The 22,158-nt window shown below is 35.3% G+C and overlaps 1 protein-coding gene across 1 annotated transcript in view; it reads right to left on the minus strand.

Annotated features, from left to right (window-relative positions):
- Positions 1 to 991: 991 nt before the first annotated feature.
- The window catches only part of LOC109094041, a 30,389-nt gene continuing 9,222 nt past the window's right edge, over positions 992 to 22,158 (minus strand). Inside the window, exons 3-5 of the mRNA XM_042768078.1 lie at positions 1,549 to 1,839; positions 1,410 to 1,454; positions 992 to 1,185 (exon numbers count right to left, since the gene is read on the minus strand). Of these exons, the coding sequence (XP_042624012.1) occupies positions 992 to 1,185; positions 1,410 to 1,454; positions 1,549 to 1,839 (530 nt within the window). The remainder of the gene's footprint in view (positions 1,186 to 1,409; positions 1,455 to 1,548; positions 1,840 to 22,158) is intronic.

The following is a 22,158-nucleotide window of genomic DNA, read 5'->3' on the forward strand; positions in this document are numbered from 1 at the left end:
AAGAGAGGCTGTGCAAACATGGTCCGTGCAGAACATTTTACAAGTGAACCACATATGAAAGACGAGGAGCAAAGTGAAAGAATAAAGAAACAAAAAGTGAACAAAACACTATTGTTTCCTTCACTTTCAGTTTATAGCATTATATCAGTTTTATCTTCATTTAGAATGACAAACAAGCAGCAATCCTGCAAGAGTCATCAAACGACACTCCACTGAATCCCACTGTATGTGTGAATGTTGTGGTTTAGGCATCATATCATTGTGATTTGGTGTGTTGAATGTGAAGGACTCCAACACTGATATCAGTAAAAAAAAAATTAAAAAAAAATGTGCGCTGCTTGTGCAAATAATCCATAGTTTGTTGTGGATTTAAATAATTGTTGCACACTGGATTGGAAGTATCTAAGTACACGCCCAACACTGTTTGCTTTTCTCAGGTGTGGGATCTTTTTTTACTTTCTTTTTCTCCATTTCTCAGAACAGAAATTTAGAAAACGAATCTCAAGATCTAGAGAATCTCATTCAGTAACTAAAGGCACAGATGAGCTCTGTGCAGCTATTTTTCATCCAGTATCCTGCTCTGACCCATTACACGATGATAAAAACATATATAAAACATAATGTTCCAGATATTCATCTTTAGAGAGTAGCCTATCACAAGTCTTTATTGAGCTCCTTACTTCTTAAATCAGTAAAACACACGTACAAACCTTACTGTTCACACTATTAATAAACTGCATGTGCAGAAAAAGAACTATAAATACACTGATCAAACAGATCTATAATATATCATTATTTCATAGAAATCAATATAAAACAGAAACAGAGTTTTGCAATCGTATTTATATAGTTTAGTAGTTTAAATTTTAACAGATAGTAGAGAAGTTTGCTGGAGCTCAAATAAAGCTTGTGTCTTTCATGAGCACTGTATGATAAGACAAACTAGTTATTGCTATTATATCATATTTTCAGTTTTTGTTCAATCATTAAATCAATCGTCTTCTTCATATCTGACACTCAGAAGAGTCCTGTTCCGGTTGGTGTGTTTTTGTGTCAATCTGTAAATAATGGGCATTATGACGATGATAAAACAGCTTATAACAGCAGCGATGACAGCGATCTTAAATCCACGATCTTCCGGTTTCTTCTGTTCAGATGTTTCTGATATGTCCACAACAGGTTCTTCTGGAAAGATGAGTTTAAGATGTTTTTATGACATGGTTTAAAATCGTAAACTCAACTTCAGCCTATCAGAAAATCTGTTTATGATTTCTTGACAGAATGTTCAAAGATCAGTTTCCTTTTTAAGAGCTTCACTAAAATCACGTGAGAAGAGACTACAGAGCATTTTTCTTTATTCCTAAGTAATCGGGAGCTCAATTATCAATAATTATTATAGAATATAATACCTTTCTTTCCAGGAGCTTCAGTGTCAATTTCACCTTTCATGGGTTCTGTAAACAGATTTTAAACCACTGTTAGTAGACAAAATAAATGTAGCGCTGCAAACACTTGTTGAATTATAAACAACAGTATTATATGCCATACCTGTTATGTTCACAGCAAATCCTCTTCTTTTCACTCCACACTTTGTTTGCATGAAGAATCTGAATTGTTCTGTCATCGCTGTAGTTGGAGTGTAGTGGCATGTGAAACTTCTCTGTTCACAGGAGTTCACAGGAAAATCTTGATGACAGACTGTAGAGTCATTAAAGATCTCAGGGTATTGAAACTTATACTTTATAATGCAGCATTCAGTGATCTGCAGAGAGACACTGCAGGTGAGAGTTACTTCTTTCCCCACAGATCCAGTCACATCATCACAGCTTACTATGACATCTGAAAAATAACAACGTATATCATCATATAATACAGCAAATGAAGAATAATAAAAAATATCTACACAAAGAAACAATTCAGATTTACTACAAAATACTGTGTATTTTTATTTATGTTCTGCATATCTATGTCTATGGACATATATGTTTTTTTCTCATTAACTTGCATTTAGTCCCTCGCCATTCTCACTCACACTTTCTAAGGTAAAGTTTTTTTCTCTTACAATCATCATAACCTTGACAGACAGCGGAGAAGCTCCAAACCACAATGAGCAGTTCCACAACACTTACAGCATTCATTGTTCTGATTCTGCAATACAAAGAATTACAGATATTTCCCTTAGAAATGAAACATAACCGTGGCTAATAAATAAGAAATAGAAATCACAGAGCAGATAAAGAGGACGAATTACTGAAAACTCAGTGTTTTACTGGGATTGAATCAGTTCCTTTAGGAACATTTTACCCAAAATAAAAAATGCTGACATCATTTGAAGATATTCTTCATTCTTAAATGTCTCATATTCTCGCGAGGTTTCACACAACAACTCGTGCTTTAATTAAGATGTGTTGATGGGACTAATGGGTGAAAACAAATATAGCCACGAAACCCAAAATATTCTTACAGTAAAAAGCCCTGAGGCCACGCAATGAAACACACCCGTGTATCAGCTGAATCTACAGCAGCTGCTACAGAAATCAAACGCCACGAAGCGCAAATCTTTCCAATGCATTAATTCTCTTTACCGACTGAATCCAAAAACGAAATATGGAAATATTTTCCAGCAGCGCGTTATGGATTGGTAAATATAAAGGGAATTATTTCGTGTTCAGAGAGAGTTATTCTCACCTGCCCTTTTTGTGTCTTCACTATCTGAGTACATTCCTCTCTGCTGCTAAATCTTCTTCTAAACTTTCACTTTCAACATGGCTCTCAGTCACAGTTATGTTGTTATAAGGTTAACAACATTATAACAATTTTGACCAGTAGTTGGTGCTGTTACTAACCTGCAAATTCCTCTTTCATGTTATGATGATGACAGCTGCCAAATGCTGTTTAAAAGTCAAATATACAGCCGATCAGATTTTTTTTTTTTTTTTTTTGATGTTTTTTTTTTTTTTTGGCACACTCGGTAAATATGATTAAAGGCGGCTTTGATCTTTTTGTTTCATTTATTCATTCAAAAAATCTAAACTTTCAAAAAGTAAAACAAATGAAAGTAGATCAAGAGTCACATTATGAAATAAATGACTTTCTAATACACGTTGGCCACAATTATTGGTACCCCTAAAAATTGCTATGAGCAAAATATCTCTTAAGTATATTGCCATTCATATTAACAATATTAACATATTAACAATTTTTTAGCACACTAGGGGTGACTATGAACATGAAATTATCCAGCCATGGATTTCTCTGTCACATGAATATAAATATGATGAAACATAAAGGTCAAATTTCCAAATTATCCATCACAAGGAGTAAAACCAAAGAATATAGTTCTGATGTGCAGAAAACGATAATTGTGCTTTAGAAGTTGCTGCAAGAAAAGTGCGAAAGCATTGCAAATTCCAATGTCCAGCATCAGCACAATAATTAAGAATTTCCAATCAGTAGAAAACTTATTGGAAGAGGACGTGTGTCTATACTGTCTAAGAGCAAGGTGAGGAGGAGAGTTTGAGTGGCCAAAGACTCTCCAAGGATCACAGCTTGAGAATAGTTGAGAAAATAGTCGAGTCTCAGGGCCAGAAAACCTAAAGAAATTAATCAAAGAGTCCTTACATAACCACATGGGAGGGTTTCAAGAAATAAAATCCTCTGCTTTCATTCAAAAACAACCTCCAGCTTATTCAGCTGCCAGACATTACAGGCATGGGCGGAGTTTGGGAGGGGGCTAAGGGGGGCACTGCCCCCCCAGACCAGAGCCAATTAATGCCTGTCTTGTGCTTTGAAAAATAAAAAAAAAATACAGAATTCATATTTTCTCATTTTATTTGTCCTATCTTAAAATTTTTGTGGATATAATGAGTAAGTTTAGAATTAATTATTTTTAATTACTATATTGAAAAAGAAGCTCATTTTGGCGGACTTCAAAGTATCGCGGTAAGTTACGTGAGTGGACTCTCTTCTCGTTCTGTTCCCGCTTTAGTCTACATGCTAAATGAACAAAATGGACATTCGTCGTTTTTTTTAATAAACCCACTAGTAAAAGTGTGGAGTTTTCTAACTCTGACACTTCAACCATCAATTCCACTGCTGCTACTGACACAGCAACCGAGGCCGCATCTGAGAACAACAAAGCCGGCCTGGGATCCAGCAGAACCGGCGCCACCGTGTCAGTGGAGTGACCCGCTCAACCTGCCGCATCTGGATCTGGATACGCTGACCTCGTGGAGAAAGCTATTGGGCCGAAACAGCCCATACTCCCTGTTTTAGACACTATGCTGGCTGAATTGGACAGGCGATTTTCAACTGAAGCAACGGCCCTGAGTGTGGCATGTGATGCTGTATTCAATTGTGACAAGAACGGCATCGGCCCTTTTTCTAAGCATGTATGTGAGCTTTAAGATTCACCCTCAGCTTGTGACAGCTGAAATGGATCTTGTGAAATGTGCAATCGCATCGCCGATCACCCTTAAAAAACTTCAAGATGAAGTACGGAAGGATAGATATCCAAACTTTTACTGTCTGCTGCAGCTTGCACTCACACTGCCAGTTGGCTCTGCTAAGTCAGAAAGAAGTTTCTCAGTTATGAGAAGAATCAGAAACTGGCTCAGATCTGCAATGGCTCAGGACAGATTCTCAAATCTTTCCCTACTTCATATAGAGAACGACTTGACTGCACATTTATCAGAAGAGAAGATAGTGGACATCTATGCAACTCGGAAAAAGAGGCGGCTTCTTCTGCATTAGGTAAGATATGTTTTTAATGCTTTTCTTTGTATAGCAGTCCTTGTTCATTGTAAACGTATTTTAAATGTAGATGGTATGATATATGAAATATGGTAGCCCATAAAAAAATCTGAGCTCGTGGTCTGCTTGTAGGTGCCCCCCCCCCATGCACAAAAGTGAAACTCCGCCTATGATTACAGGAACTTTCATGGGAAATGTTTCTTTGGTCTAATGAAACTGGACATCTTGTTCCGATGACATCATGAATTCTTTGCCAGTAGATATCCATTGTACTGATAAGGGCTCATTTTCTGTTTGGTAAACAGATTCATTGTTTGTTACTTGGTTTAATGTGCCAAGAACTTTTAATAGCCGAAATGGATTTAAGGCTCTAGGCCTACTCGTCCATGTTATTTATTCTTATCCAAAACAAGATGCGATAATTAGTGTGATACATGGGCTCCATACACACACTACCAGTCAAATTTTTAGAACAGTAAAAAAGATCCAAAGATCAGCATTTATCTGAAATAAAAACCTTTTGTAACATTATACCTTTCCAAAGCTTGGAATCAGTATTTTACTATTATTATTTTTATTTTATTTTTATTTTATTTAATTATTTATTTATTTTTTTTGGGGGGGGGGGTTGTAAAACTTTATTTTTATTTAGCAAGGATGCTTTAAATTGATCAAAAGTGATGATAAAGACATTTATCTTACTTTTTTTGTGTTTTTGTTAGTTTGTCCTGTCTTTAGTTATATTCCTGCAATCAGTTTCACCAGGGATGAATTGCTGGACATTCGGTACCACACATCTCCCGATATATTACCGGTTTCGACTATTCTGATGTTTTGCTGGACATTCTTGTCGGTGGAGCAGCTGCACTGATCACATGCTTCGGGAGGATGCGAAGACGGGGAAAAAAAGCTGGCGCGCTCGTGAGTCATGTGACTCAGAAAACGAGGATTTCGAATGCCGTTGCCTAGCATCCATCTGGCAAATCTCCGCTCTCTACCCAACAAAACGGACAAACTCCTTCTGCTCTCCCGGACAAATAAGGATTTCTCACACTCTGCTGCTCTGTGTTTCACGGAAACTTGGCTGAATGACGCCATAACGGACAGCGCGCTCCATCTGCCGGGCTTTCAGCTGTTCAGAGCGGACCGCGACACAGAATCAACGGGGAAGTCACGCGGCGCCGGGACATGCTTTTACATCAATGAACGGTGGTGTACAGATGTAACAGTGTTAAATAAGATGTGCTGTTCAGATCTAGAAACACCAGTCATTAACTCCAAGCCGTTCTATTCACCATGGGAGTTTCACTCGTTCATATTGGTGAGTGTTTACATTCCTCCACAAGCGCACGTGAGCCTGGCTTTACAGAAACTCGCTGATCAGATCACAGAGACAGAACAACAACACCCGGACTCCATTTTAATCATTCTCTGGGACTTTAATAAAGCCAATCTCTCCCGTGAACTGCCAAAATACAGACAGCATGTTACATGTCCCACAAGAGACAGTAATATATTGGATCACTGTTACGCCACAATAAAGGATGCATATCACTCTGTTCCACGGGACAGCTTTGGGACGTTCTGATCACTGTTTGGTTCATCTTATACTGACCTACAGGCAGAAACTAAAATCAGCTAAACCTGTATTAAGGACTGTAAAAAGATGGACTAATGAAGCAGAGCAGGATTTACAATATTGTTTTAACCTCACTGATTGGAGTGTTTTTGAAGCTGCTGCCACCGATCTGGATGAGGTCACTGAGACTGTAACTTCATATATCAGTTTCTGTGAGGATATGTGTATTCCTACCAGGACTCATCTAACTTACAACAATGACAAACCGTGGTTCACTGCAAAACTCAGACAGCTCCATCAGGCCAAAGAAGATGCTTACGGGAAGGGGGACAATGTCTTGTATAAACAGGCTAAATAAACCCTGGAAAAGGAGATCAAAGTGGCAAAGAGGAATTATTCTGAAAAAATAAGGAATCAGTTCACTTCCAACGACTTAGCATCAGTGTGGAAAATTTTGAAAGAGATCACCAATTACAAGACACCACCCCCCAGCACTGTGGAGAATGAACGACTGGCAGACGATCTGAACGAGTTTTATTGCAGGTTTGAAAGAAGAACACCCATCACCTGCCCTGAACGCCTCTCAACACAACCGTTCACACCATTCACAACTCCTGCAACCCACCCTGAACGCCTCTCCAAACAACCGTTGACGCCATTCACAACTCTTGCTACCCATCCTGTACACCTCTCCAAACAACCGCCCTCACCATTCACACCTCCTGCATCCCCCCTCTCTCCCACACCTGCAATACAGATAAGCGAGGATGCGGTGCGCCAGGTCTTCCGGAAGCAGAAAAGGAAAAAAGCACCAGGCCCAGATTGTGTTACACCAGCTTGTCTGAAATCCTGTGCTGACCAGCTGGCCCACATCTTCACACAGATCTTCAACAGATCACTGGAGCTGTGTGAAGTCCCTTCATGCTTCAAATGCTCCACCATCATCCCCATCCCAAAGAAAACCAAAATTACAGGAATAAAATGACTATGGGCCTATGGCTTTAACGTCTGTGGTCATTAAGTCATTTGAAAAACTTGTGCTGGCCCACCTGAAGGACATCACTGGACCCTTGCTGGATCCTCTTCAGTTTGCCTACAGAGCAAACAGGTCTGTGGACGATGCATTAAACATTGGACTGCATTATTTTCTGCAACACCTAGACAGACCGGGGACTTACGTGAGGATCCTGTTTGTGGACTTCAGCTCGGCCTTTAAAACGATCATCCCAAACCTCCTCCTGCCCAAACTAACTCAGCTCTCCATGCCCACCTCCATCTGTCAGTGGATCAACAGCTTCCTGACAGACAGGCAACAGCTAGTGAGGCTGGGAAAATACACATCCAGCACCCATACAATCAGCACCGGAGCTCCCCAAGGCTGCGTTCTCTCCCCAATGCTCTTCTCCCTGTACACTAACGATTGCACATCTAAGGATCCCTCTGTCAAGCTCCTGAAGTTTGCAGATGACACCACACTCTTCGGCCTCATTCAGGACAGTGAAGAGTCTGCTTATAGACAGGAGGTTAAATTGCTGGCTGTCTGGTGCACTCTCAACAACCTGGAGCTTAACCGCTCAAAACAGTGGAGATGATCGTGGACTTCAGGAGAAACCCCCCTGCTCTACCCCCACTCACTATCATGAACAGCACTGTGGCTGCAGTGGAGTCATTCAGGTTCCTGGGCACCACTATCTCTCAGGACCTGAAGTGGGACATTCACATTGACTCCATTGTGAAAAAGTCCCAGCAGAGGTTGTACTTCCTTCGCCAGCTGAGGAAGTTTAACCTGCCACAGGAGCTGTTGAAACAGTTCTACTCCGCCATCATTGAATCCGTCCTCTGCACTTCAGTAACTGTCTGGTTCAGCTCAGCTTCTAAATCTGACCTCAGAAGACTACAGAGGGTAGTCCGGACTGCTGAGAGAATCATCGGTACAACCCTCCCGTCTATTCAAGAACTGTACTTATCCAGAGTGAGCAAAAGGGCTGGCAAAATCACTCTGGACCCCTCACATCCAGCACACTCCCTGTTTGAACTGTTGCCATCTGGTCAACGCTACAGATCTCTGAGCACCAGAACGACCAGACACAGGAACAGTTTCTTCCCCCAGGCAATCAATATAATGAACACTTGATAATAACTGTGGAACACACTACACTATTTATATTTACAGACACATACACTTATTTATCTAACACACATACTTAGTGTACACTTAAATTTTTTTTGCACATAATATACCTGTACATACATAACTGCTCGTTGTAATATATCTGCCATACAATTGTACATTTGTATATTGTCATTCTTTACCTACTTATTTGTATTTTTTTTTTAAATTCTTTTATTGTGTGTTTTTTGTTCTGTCGCTGTCATTCTGTTGCACTGCGAAGATTCTGTCACGAAAACAAATTCCTCGTATGTGTAAACATACCTGGCAATAAAGCTCATTCTGATTCTGATTCTGATTCAAATCAGAATATTTGAATGATTTCTGAAGGATCATGTGACTGGAGTAATGACGCTAAAAATTCAGCTTTGAAATCGCAGGAATAAATTACATTTTAAAATATTCAAATAGAAAACAGTTATTTTAAATAGTAAAAATATTTCACAATATTACTGCTTTTGCTGTAGGCTATTATGGATCAAATAAATGCAGGATTAGTGAGCAGAAGAAAATGCTTTAAAATTGACAAATTTTACTGTTCAAAAACTTTTGACTGGTATAGTGTGTATATATATAGCCTACAGACACACACACACACACACACACACACACACACACACACACACACACACATATATATACTGTATATATATCGAAGTGGTGGTAGGCAGCCATGGACCAAAAAATGCCAGAGCCTGTTTTTTTGTCCCAGTCCAGCCCTGGCTACTATGCTGGAGTCAAGTTTACAGAATGAACAGTGTTTTCCACAGGATATTGTAGGCCTGCTAACTGAAACTACCTTTTCAGTTAACAAGTGCATCTCATTATAAATCTATTTTAAAATGCTGTAATCATCTGCCCACTAAAATGAACCCAAGTGCAGATGAACCCAAGTGCAGTTTATTTATAAGGTGCAATCCACAGAAGTCCTGACATAATCCAGACAATAAAAAAAGATTTGACTTGACTTGACGAGGTATGAACAGACTTAATTTAAACAGACTTGACTCACCAACAACAGGTACATGCGTTAAATACACGACAAGGTGCAATGGCAAAACAAACAATACAGGTAACATGACAAGAACAAACCAATGGGGAACAAGACACATGACTAAGACAACCAATCAGAACATGACACAATGAACAAGAGGAACCAATAGCATGAAGACAAGAGTGCAAGGGAAGCATGACACTAACTATAAAACAAACTAAAAAATAAACGACATGAAAAGGTAACACTTTATAATAAGGTTGTATTAGTTAACGTTAGTTAATGCATTAGTTAACATAAACTTACAATGAACAACACACCTGTTCAGCATTAATTAATCTTTGTTCATGTTAACTTATTCATATATACTAATGTATTAGTTGATGCATTAGTTAACATGAACTAACAATGAACTAACAATGAACAACTCCTCTGTTCAGGATTACTTAATGTTTTGTTAATGTTAATTTACACATTTACTAATGCATCTCTTCACATTAACAGATTAACCAGTTAATGATGTGGTTAATGCATTAGTTAAAATAAACTAAAAATTAATAACGCATCTGTTCAGCATTACTTAATCTTTGCTCATGTTAACTTATTCATATACTAATGCTTCTCTTCACATTAACAACGTAATTAGTTAACGTTGGTTAATGCATTAGTTACCATGAACTAACAACGAACTATGCCTGTAGACAGCTTTATTTAATAAGCCTTATTTAATTATGCTACATGAAGTATATACACACGTTTATTTAGCAGCTCATACACAATGGATAAACAATACTACCTCATTTGGGAATCGATTTGGGCTATTGGTAAACTTGGAAACTATCTAAACATCAACTGATAATGTTTCTCATGTTTTTAGACTTTATTAACATGACTTACCATTAACTAAGCATTTATTAAGGGAATTTGTGCACCTTATTGTAAAGTGTGTACTAGTGCTACATTAACTAATGTTTAACTAACATTTGTAGACTGTTTATTAAAATGACTCACCATTAATAAAGCATTTTCTACAGGGATTTGTGAAACTTATTGTAAAGTGTGTACTAGTGCTACATTAACTATTGTTTAACTAACATTTGTAGATTGTTTATTAACATGACTTACCATTAACTCAGAATTTTTTAGGGAATTTGTTAACCTTATTGTAAAGTGTGCACTAGTTCAACATTAACTAAATATTAACTAACAAAGCAGTCATTATTGATTTTACTTGACCTTAAATGAGTGAAAGCCATTCATGCATCTTTTACATTTTCAGAAACTTTATTAAGTATTATATTATTACATAACAGTGGTATACATTATATTCATTTATATTATATAATCAATGCATTAAATAAATAAACAAAAAACTCAGAGAAGAAGGTGTTTTCCTAACGTTCCTAACTGGAAGTGAGCAACCATGGTCAGGATGAACAAACAGCTGGTTTTAAAGATGATGAATGTTATTGAAAAGTCTTCCAAGAGGACCATTTCTTTCCCGCTTTACAAGTCAGTTAATCCACTCCATCAGACGTCGTTTTTGTAGGTCCAGTCCGTCCTGTTCCCGCGGGCGATTTAACCAGCGAACCCTGAGAAGAGAACAAATGTGCGCGCGCTCAGTAGATTGTCACGTGGAACGAAGCGATTTCTAACGGAAAACGGAAGCATTAGTATGGAAGGCCAAAAGGGTCAAAAACAGGTGAATTTAACGCGTAAACAACACGTTAAATACGCGTATTTCACGCGTAAACAACACGTATTTCACGCGTTAAATACGTGTCGTTTACGCGTGAAAAGTCAGCGCGTTAAATACGTGTATTTAACGTGTTAAATATGCGTGAAGTACGCGTTAAAAATCAGTTTGAACGGGTCAGTGTCAATGGCTGCTGAGGACTTGGATCAGTTACAGTGAAGGAAAACAATCAATGCGGGTTTAAGACAAACCATTGTAATCAATATATGTCTTTGGAAAACAACGTGAGCTTTTCTTGTGCTTACATTTACAGCTATCACCAGCAGGAGGCGCTTATTATGCATTCAGAAAATCATGCAGGTGATAATATCAATTTAAATGAATTTAAAGACGTAAAGTATTTCAATATGGTATTTTAGAATGTATATAAGTATTTAAGACTTTCAGGACAGGTTTAAGAACTTGATTTGGCTTTCCTGACAGCAGAAATATTCTACTTTACTAAAGTCCTAGGCCACCCTGAAAATTGGTATTAAAGAAATTTATCTGTGAAATGATGTGATTTGTTAAAGCACTTCATAACATGTAAGTTAACATTTTAACATAAAAATACTAAGTAGCTTTTTTTTTTTTTTTTTGTTTTTTTTTTAGAACCACAAACATATAAATTTTATCTGCAAGTAAACTGGATTGTTAATGAGATGCCTAATGTACACTTACCAAACCAATGCAAATTAGGCTTTTTTGATGCCGTGAAACAGATCATGAACTTTCTCTGTCAACTTTGATCTTTAAAGCTAAAACAAACCAAACCCATGCAACAACTCTGTGTTATTGGCAGCAGACCGAGAAACATTATGATTCAAAGTTGTAAGTATAAGTCATAGCCTTTTTTGATTCATTTGGGGGGAAGTCACCAGCATACTCTGTTACACTACTGTATACAGTGACCCTGCTAAGGGCATAGTTCATAGGCTAAGTGCTGGCGTTGAGATATTCTTGATAGGCTACCATATAGAATAAATTAAGCTGTATATGACATAGCAAATTTGTTTTCTTCTGTTTATCTGTTCAGTTTTATATTTTATATTCATCATGTGTATATCTGTTATTATTGTGTGTTTATATTTACTCTGCATTTTCGGTTTCTATAGAAAACTGCACACTAAATACACCCACAACTAAAGACTATATTCAATTTGTGTTAATAACTAATAACTGAGTTGTTGTGGTGACAAATAAACAGGTTAATCCCAAATTTCCAACATCTTTTCACCAAGTCTCTTACCGCACACCCTGTGGCAGGTTTCAAACCTAACCAGCAGTTTTCTCAAATGAGACTGTGCTATTAAAGCTCATTTTTTCAGTTCCCCACTTACTTTACCTTCCTCCAACACTGACAGAACACAGACTCTGACTGAGGCATACTAGTTGATATCAAATCTTGTCATCATACATTCATACAAAATCATCTGCATGATGAAATGTACAGTACACTCTTAAAAATAAAGGTACTTCAGAAGGTTCTTCAAGCGATGCCATAGAAGAACCATTTTTGGTTCCACAAAGAACCATTCAGTCAAAGGTTCTTTAAAAAACCATCTCTTTCTTACATTTTTGGTAATCTGAGGAACCTTCTTCCACCACAAAGAACTTTTTGTGAAACAGAAAGGTTCTTCAGATGTTAAAGCTACTTTATGTAACCATTTAGACAAAAAGGTTCTTCTATGGCATTGTAAAGCAATGTGTTAATATATTCATTACTATTTTAAATCAGAACTTATGTCATTGAAAGCTCAAATGTAAAATAGACCTACAGTACAATAGACTTTCTATTCACAAAACCATCCTCATGTTGTTTTAGCACTGTGAATGATTGCAATATGTGCAGTCTATTATTCTTGTGACTCTACAGAGCAGGGGTGTCAAACTCAGTTCCTGGAGGGCCACTGTCCTGAAGAGTTGATTAGCTGGATCAAGTGTGTTGGAGCTGGTTGGATTGAAACTCTGCAGGACAGTGGCCCTGCAAGAAATATGCTGTGAACTTGTGCTATAGGGAAAGCTTAAACTTATTGTTGACCGGATTAGTGAAACCTGCTTATATAAAAAAAGTGTAAAGTGTTAAATTAGCAATTTAAAAGGGGAGTCAATTCAGTGTCACTTGTCATCTTTCTTAGCTATTTTATTAAAGCCTTCTTTGATGGACAAGATAAATGTATGAAACTGTGAATGTGAATGTATGTCTGTGAACCGCACACAAGTATGTACTGAAAATAAATAAATAAACTGCAACACTATACATTCCATTTACTGTACAGTAGAGGCACCTAAAAGAATGCAAGTATTTCATGCAAGTATCAGGGAAAGCCCACAAATTTGATCTAAATCTCTAAAATTATCAAAAAAATTATTTTAACTGTATAACCATTTTTATAGTAAAACCATAGAAACCACAAATTGATGATGTCCTTGCAGATAGTAGCTACAGTAACTATTATATTAACATTGTTGAATTGAACTAACAGTGCACCTTCCATGCACTCCACAGCCTCAGATAATATTGCACCTGTGACTTTGTTAGTGCTGCAGTATACCTCATGTGCTGCTCATTCCAGACATGTTGATCATTTTATCTGGTACTCCTAAATCCTAACATTCAATTTGCACTAATGTAGTCTACCACTACTAAATATGTGTCAGTTAAAGATATTAACTACTTTTCTAATAGTAAGTAATAGTTAAGCCTGCATTTCAGGCTGGCCCGACTTTTTTACACCTCTAGGGCTGGGCTTCAGGCATATTTTCACATCATAGTTCAGACGCATTCCCGGCCTCGGGCCTGTTTTAGGCTTTTCCTTATTTGTATATTTTAGACATCCATCAATTAGTGATGAAAAAAAATTGCAGTGCTGGTGGAAACAACACAAGACCGTGCTACTGTGACTGTCAAGAGCGGCTTGAATGCACGCAATAGGCTAAAGCTTGCCGCAAAGCCCCAGCAAAAGTAATTACCATGAATGTGTCGGGGGGAAATAGTAAGGAGATATTTTAATTATTTACCAATAAACTAGTGTTTTCTGAGTTGTGACTTTAAAAAACAAAAACTTATATTAACGAACAATAAATGCTCCAAACATTTTTTCTAGATTAACTAAAAAAAACGAAACAAAATATAATCACTTTGCTATTACATACAAAACTGAACTATTTTAATAGCTAAAACAGTATTATAAGTTGTTTTGGGAGAAGGGAAAAAACACAGGATAATACTATACAATTTTTGATAAATACCATATTGTTTCATTGAGGAATGAATCATTCAGGTAGTTTCATTTGTAAATGAAAACACAACAGCTCATTTATCATTTATCTGACAATTATGGCAATAAAGTTTTGACTATATGATTGTATTTATGCCCATGTGTGATGATAAATGAGCTGTCTCATTTACAAATGAAACTACATGAATGATTAATTCTTCAACGAAACACTATAGTAGCCTATTTATAATTATGGTCTATTAATTAGCCGAAATAAAATGAAATATATGTTAAATTTAAACTGCATTACAGCAAAAATTCCAGTCAGCATAATCAAAGCTTGATTTGCATGTCGAGCATTTAAAGTACGCTATTATTTACAAAAGTACTGAGAACGTTAAATAAAGAGATTGAAATGAATAGAAAAGATTAATATAAACGAATATATATATATATATATAACCAATAATAAGAGGATAATATAATAATAATAATAATAATAATAATAATAATAATAATAATAATAATAATAATAATAATAATATACAAATATGACAGGAAAAAGACGATCAGTTAATGGACTTACAAGACTGTAGGGTGGATGAAAATGTTTTCTTGTAGGCCTATTTTATATTATGCACTTTATGTAACATGTATTCATGATAAACGTATTTCGAATCAATGCTGAGAATGGCATGTAATACAGTCCAGTAGCCAAGGTCTATGGTAAATATAATATTTTAATAATTAAATATTTTGTATAATAAATAATATAATAATTTCTTATTTCAAAATAAAGTATCAATTAATAAATCTCTGATAATCCCGGGTTGCTATGGTCACGCAGTTTGTTTACTAATGTGCAAAAAAGGGGCAATCTTATCTTGAATCTTGATAAAAATATTTTTTCATAAAACTGCAATCTAGAAATTTTCTTTGGGCTACACAAGAAAAGGAAAAAAAAAATATAAAGGAAAAAAAGAAAAGAAAAGAAAAGTAAATTGGAGGATCTTAAATGGTGGAAGTGGTAGAATACTTCTGCTGTCAGGAAAGCCAAATCAAGTTCTTATACCTGACCTGAAAGTCTTAAATAATGCATAATAAGCACCGCCTGCTGGTGATAGCTGTAAATGTAAACACAAGAAAAGCTCACGTTGTATTCCAAAGACATATATTTATTACAATGGTTTGTCTTAGACCCGCATTGATTGCTTATCTCCACTGTAACTGATTTACCCACATAAATGTAAAAGCTTTGATGCTAAATTAAGTTTGATCACTGTTAAAACTATAATGTCCACTAATAATTTTATTTACTAAAAAAAACGTTCGTGGAGAAAAACGAGGCAATTTTATTTCTAATATAATATCAAATTTTTCATAAAACTGCAATTTAAATATATTATTTCTATAGGTTATACAAAAAAGACAAAAAAGGACAAAATAAAAAGGCTGAATAAGCTGATCTATAGCATGTTAAATGGTGGTATCCTAGACTATGAATGGTACACCCCCCTAAGCTCACAGAAGTAGTTTGACCCAAGTCCCCAGCAGACAATGACACTGACCCGTTCAAACTGATTTTTAAAGTGTAAATACACGTTAAATACACGTATTTAACGCGCTGAAGTATTTAACGCGTTAAATACGTGTTGTTTACGCGTGAAAAACGCGTATTTAACGTGTTGTTTACGCGTTAAAATTCACGTGTTTTAGAACCTCTGGGCCTTCCATAGTTATGTGAACGGCCCCTAATGCTTCCGTTTTCCGTTAGAAATCGCTTCGTTCCACGTGACGATCTACTGAGCGCGCGCACATTTGTTCTCTTCTCAGGGTTCGGCGGTTACCAGGACTGAACTGACTGGACCTACAAAAACATCGTCTGATGGAGTGGATTAACTGACTTGTAAAACGGGATAGAAATGGTCATCTTGGAAGTCTTTTCAATGACATTCCTCAGCTTTAAAACGCAAAGGTGATCCCTTTGTCCCTCCATTGAAAATGAATGTACGGTATACTGTCCACGTCCAGAAAGGTAATAAAAACATCATCAAAGTAGTCCATGTGACATCAGAGGGTCCGTTACAATTTATTGAAGCATCGAAAATACATTTTGTTCCAAAAATAACAAAAATTATGACTTTATTCCACTTTTTCTTCTCTTCCGGGTCTGTTGTGAACGCGACTGCTGTGACTGTTGACGTACGACGCTGCTGACGTGTTCTCCGGTGTGCCCAATAACAAAGAAAACACGTCAGCAGCATCGTACGTCAGCGGCGTCACTACAATGTTGTGAACGCGCTCACAACAGACCCGGAAGAGAAGAAAAAGCAGAATAAAGTCGTAATTTTTGTTATTTTTGGACCAAAATGTATTTTCGATGCTTCTATAAATTCCAATGGACCCTCTGATGTCACATGGACTACTTTGATGATGTTTTTATTACCTTTCTGGACATGGACAGTATACCGTACATACATTTTCAATGGAGGGACAGAAAGCTCTCAGACTAAATCTAAAATATCTTTAACTGTGTTCTGAAGATGAACGGAGGTCTTACGGGTTTGGAACGACATGAGGGTGAGTCATTAATGACATAATTTTCATTTTTGGCTGAACTAACCCTTTAATGTTGAACTAGTGCACACTTTACAATAAGGTTAACAAATTCCCTCAAAAAATGCTTAGTTAATGGTAAGTCATGTTAATAAACAGTCTACAAATGTAATAAAAACACCAGATAATGTTCAAAAACCTAACAACATAAAACAATAATCATAAATCCCCTTAGTAAATGCTTTGTTAATGGTGAGTCATGTTAATAATGTGTTCCTGTGGCTCAGTGGTAGAGCATTGCATTAGCAGTGCAAAAGGTTGTGGGTTCAATTCCCAGAGAACACACTTGCTGGTAAAAATAAATGTATAGCCTGAATGCACTGTAAGTCGCTTTGGATAAAAGCGTCTGCTAAATGCATAAATGTAAATGTAATAAGCAGTCTACACGTTATTTAATGTTGGACTAGTGCACACTTTACAATAAGTTTCACAAATCCCTGTAGAACATGCTTTATTAATGGTGAGTCATTTTAATAAACAGTCTACAAATGTAAGTTAAACGTTAGTTAATGTAGCACTAGTACACACTTTACAATAATGTTCACAAATTCCCTTAATAAATGCTTAGTTAATGGTAAGTCATGTTAATAAACAAGCTAAAAACATGAGAAACATTATCAGTTGATGTTTAGATAGTTTCCAAGTTTACCAATAGCCCAAATCAATTCCCAAATGAGGTAGTATTGTTTATCCATTGTGTGTTAGCTGCTAAATAAACGTGTGTATATACTTTATGTAGTATAATTAAATAAAGCTTATTAAATAAAGCTGTCTACAGGCATAGTTCGTTGTTAGTTCATGGTAACTAATGCATTAACCAACATTAACTAATTACGTTGTTAATGTGAAGAGAAGCATTAGTATATGAATAAGTTAACATGAGCAAAGATTAAGTAATGCTGAACAGATGCGTTATTATTTTTTAGTTCATTTTAACTAATGCATTAACCACATCATTAACTAGTTAATCTGTTAATGTGAAGAGATGCATTAGTAAATGTGTAAGTTAACATTAACAAAACATTAAGTAATCCTGAACAGTGGAGTTGTTCATTGTTAGTTCATTGTTAGTTCATGTTAACTAATGCATTAACTAGGCTAATACATTAGTATACGAATAAGTTAACATGAACAAAGATTAATCAATGCTGAACAGATGCGTTGTTCATTGTTAGTTTATGTTAACTAATGCATTAACTAACGTTTACTAATACAACCTTATTGTAAAGTGTTACCATTTTTGCATATAAAAAATTACATAATGATATCAGTTTCTAATTATTAATTCATTACAGTGGGAATATCCCGGGAAATTCGGTGTCGTCTGGGGAAGAGATCTGTCATTACATCAGTGCATTTCCTGCCAGAGGAACAGGCCTTCACAGCCTGTTCCTGTGAAAGCCTGTTTAAACAGGAAGGTCCAGTTGATTTCAGCGCTGATCTCCGCTCCTGCACAGGGTCAGTAGTTTCCCCCACAGTCCAGTCTAGACAATAATAGTAGGGTCTTTAAACAATTCTGAGTCAATATTCACACTATTATTATAAAAAAATAATAAAAAAAGAAGTTATATACAGTACTTGTCAAAAGTTTGATTTTTTTGTTTTTAAGTCTCTTTTGCTCACAAATGCTGCTTTTTGATCAAAATACAGAAAAAAAACTAATATTCTAAAAATATTATTACAATTTAAAATACCTGTTTTCTATGTGAATATATTTTAAAATGTAACTTAATGCATATTTGATGAATAAAAGCATTAACTTCTATTTTACAACATATTCAAACAGGAAACAGTTATTTTAATTTGCAATCAAAATGTGAAATTTTACTGTTGTTTGTTTTGTTTTGTTTTTCCACATAAATGCAGCCTTGGAGAAACTGTTAAAAACATTTGAAAACCACATATAACCAAAACTTAAATGTTTTTGCTAGCATTACAGAAATAAGAATGGAGATGGAGCCGAGAGCACCTGTGGTATTTATTAAACACTGTACAACTGAAACAGCAGGGCTTTTGTTTGTAATAAACTAAAAGTTATCAGCTGTGGTCATCTGTCTTTAAAATTGCTTTAGCAAAATTGTGTGGCCAAAAAGGTCTGTTGTCAGTAGTGAAGTGATTCGTGAAGAACAGCATCAGGAAATCTTTCACCTTCATATGAAATCTTGTTTACACCAAAAAAAATTTAAACTGTAATTGTGACTTTTCAGACAACTCAGATTTTTTTTTTCTTGGAATTCTGACTTGACATCTTGAAAATAATTTTTTTTGCTGTGTTTTTTTTTTTTTTTTTTTTGCCATGGGGAAAAAAGGGTAACTTCGACCTTTTTCTCACAATTTGGAGTTTTTTTCTTTCTTTCTTGCAATTCTGAAAAAAAGAACCTCTGAACTTAGATTTAAACTCAGAATGAGTTAATCTCTTTAATTTAGAATTCTGACCTTTTTTCACAATTCCAAGTTTATATGTCGTTTGTTAACATTAGATAATGTATTAACTAACAATGAACAGTACATTTGTTACTGTATGTATTCATCTTTGTCAATGTTAGTTAATGAAAATACAGTCGTTCATTTTTCATGTTAATTCACAGTGCATTAACTAATGCTAACAAATACAACTTTTGATTTTAATGCATTAGTAAATGTTTAAATTAAGATCAATACATGCTGCAGAAGTATTGGTCATGCTTAGTTCATGTTAACTAACTACAGTTAATTACTGTTAACTAATAAACCTTATTGTAAAGTGTTATCATTATTTATTTCAAGCGCGACACATTGAAAAACTTGCGAGGCGCAATGGTCAAACATTTCCATCTAGCGTCATATTTACATTTTAAAAAGCAGCGGAGCTTTGTAAACTCATGATCTCTTAATGGTAATTTAACAGTAAAGACTGAGTTTGGGATGCTTAACGTTCATCTGGGAAAACTCACTTGAATTTATAATGTAAATAGTTTAAACCTATGCGAACACAGCAGCATACATCAAAATTTTTCTAAATATGCAATTTCAAAATAAAAGTTTCTGAATATGCATGTGGCCAAATATTAAAATTTAATGGATTTAAATGTCGTTGAATCACATCACTAGGCCATTGGTGCCCTGCAGGTATTTGTTATAATATAGGCATATTACATTATGTATTTAACTGTGTTGTTCAATAAAAACCATGTACTTGGTTTTGATACTTTATTTGAGGCTAATTATTATTGCCTCATCGTTACTATATATATATATATATATATATATATATATATATATCTTATATATATATATATATATATATATATATATATGTTTCTATATATATATATATATATATATATATATATATATATATATATGTGTATATATATATATATATATATATATATATATATATAAATACAGTCATATTAAAGCCTGCTTTTCCACTTAGTTCTATTTGTATTACTTAAAAAAATCAGATTACTCACTTGTCAGAATAATCTGATTACTTGATTAGCAAAACAATCATTAGTTTAAACCTAGATTAGTTCAAATGTTTCTGCATTGTTTTACTTTTTGTGATTAAAAGACTATTATATTTTGTAATTGGAAAATTTCTTAAAGTATCAAAACATTCTCATTCTAGTGAACCAAGTATCTGCATTTTGTCTCACCTTGTGAGCTAAATATATTGTTACACCCCTAGTGTCTATGAGGATGATAAAACTCATAATTTTCCATGTGTATGACATAGCTTTCATTCTTGAGGTCAATCATACAGTATATTCATGGAAAAAGAATCAGTTTGAATAAGGAAAGTGATAACTTTGCCATAGTATCCTTTCAAATGCTAAAGTTGCCACAGTCATTGCATTCTTTACATGTGCTGCACTTTATTTGTACCATTTTGTTTTATTAGTTTATTAGAATTTGAAAGATAATTACAATATTGATTAATAAATGATATCTGATTTTAGTCCTTGAAAACCAAAAAAGCAGTGCAAGTCCTTGAAAGTCCTGGAATTTTCTTTTGCAGTATCTGTACAAACTCTGTTTAAGTTACCAGTTCTTGGACCATTTTAATGTTTTTGTTGTTGTTTGAACTGAACTGTAGTTTTCTGTTGTAGACTGTCTTTGTATATTTCCTATTTTATATTTAATTTACCATTATTTATTTTGAACAAAACAATTTCAGAAATGTCATGTTTTAGATTGTAGGTCAGCTTGTACCCTGTCATAGATAAAGCTAACCAGCAAAACTTTATATCGTATCCTAAATGTTACATGTGTTTGCACAATATTGTAGTGAGTAACCTTTCTTGGTATTGCTGTTTCAAATATAATGGCAATGGCAGATACATGACTAGTTAGTTTTGAGGAAAAACATTTTCTTTTTTTGTTTGCCAAATAACCCAGTGTTGCTTTAACTGTTAATGCTTTGCTTTCATCCTGGGGGTGAATGAAGAAATTATAGTTTGAACAACAACAAAAATGCTGATGGAGAGGAAGGGAAAGTTTGCTGCAGCCAGATTACAGGAAAAGTGAGATGCTGTAAAGGAGAGTAACCACATTCCCATGCAGAGCCTGACTGACTGGTACAGAAGACTTCCAACAACAGCAAACACATCTGAGCACATTAGGTCTATTGCCAGTTATTGCTGAGGCAATGAATCTGGAACAAATGTTTTTTCATAGGGCTTGTATAAGGCAATATTCCACTAGCAAAACACAACTGGGATTCATTCTGAGGGACTTTAAATTTAATAATGGACATGTCAAGTCTGATTTCTACACACGCTAGAAGCAATGAAGTGTTCAGTTATGTGCAAATGCTCTAGCTTATTGTAAAGTGGATTCTGATTGGTTGTCAATGTTTTATAGTTCATCAATTGAAAAAAAAAAAAATTCTAAAAGTGATTCCAAAGATATCTGCATCACGCTTATAGCTAATAACAAACAGAGCGGTATAGTAATTATCATAGGTATCTTACAGTTATCGTACTTTGTGTGAACGTACTTAATTGCACGGGGGTCCACACCACAACGATAATGACACAGAAAAGACATTGCTGGATAGTGTCTTTTAATAGCTGAGGAACAATTAAAATATTGAAAACATACCAC

The sequence above is a fragment of the Cyprinus carpio genome, chromosome A12, assembly GCF_018340385.1.
Source record: "Cyprinus carpio isolate SPL01 chromosome A12, ASM1834038v1, whole genome shotgun sequence".
NCBI lineage: Eukaryota > Metazoa > Chordata > Actinopteri > Cypriniformes > Cyprinidae > Cyprinus > Cyprinus carpio.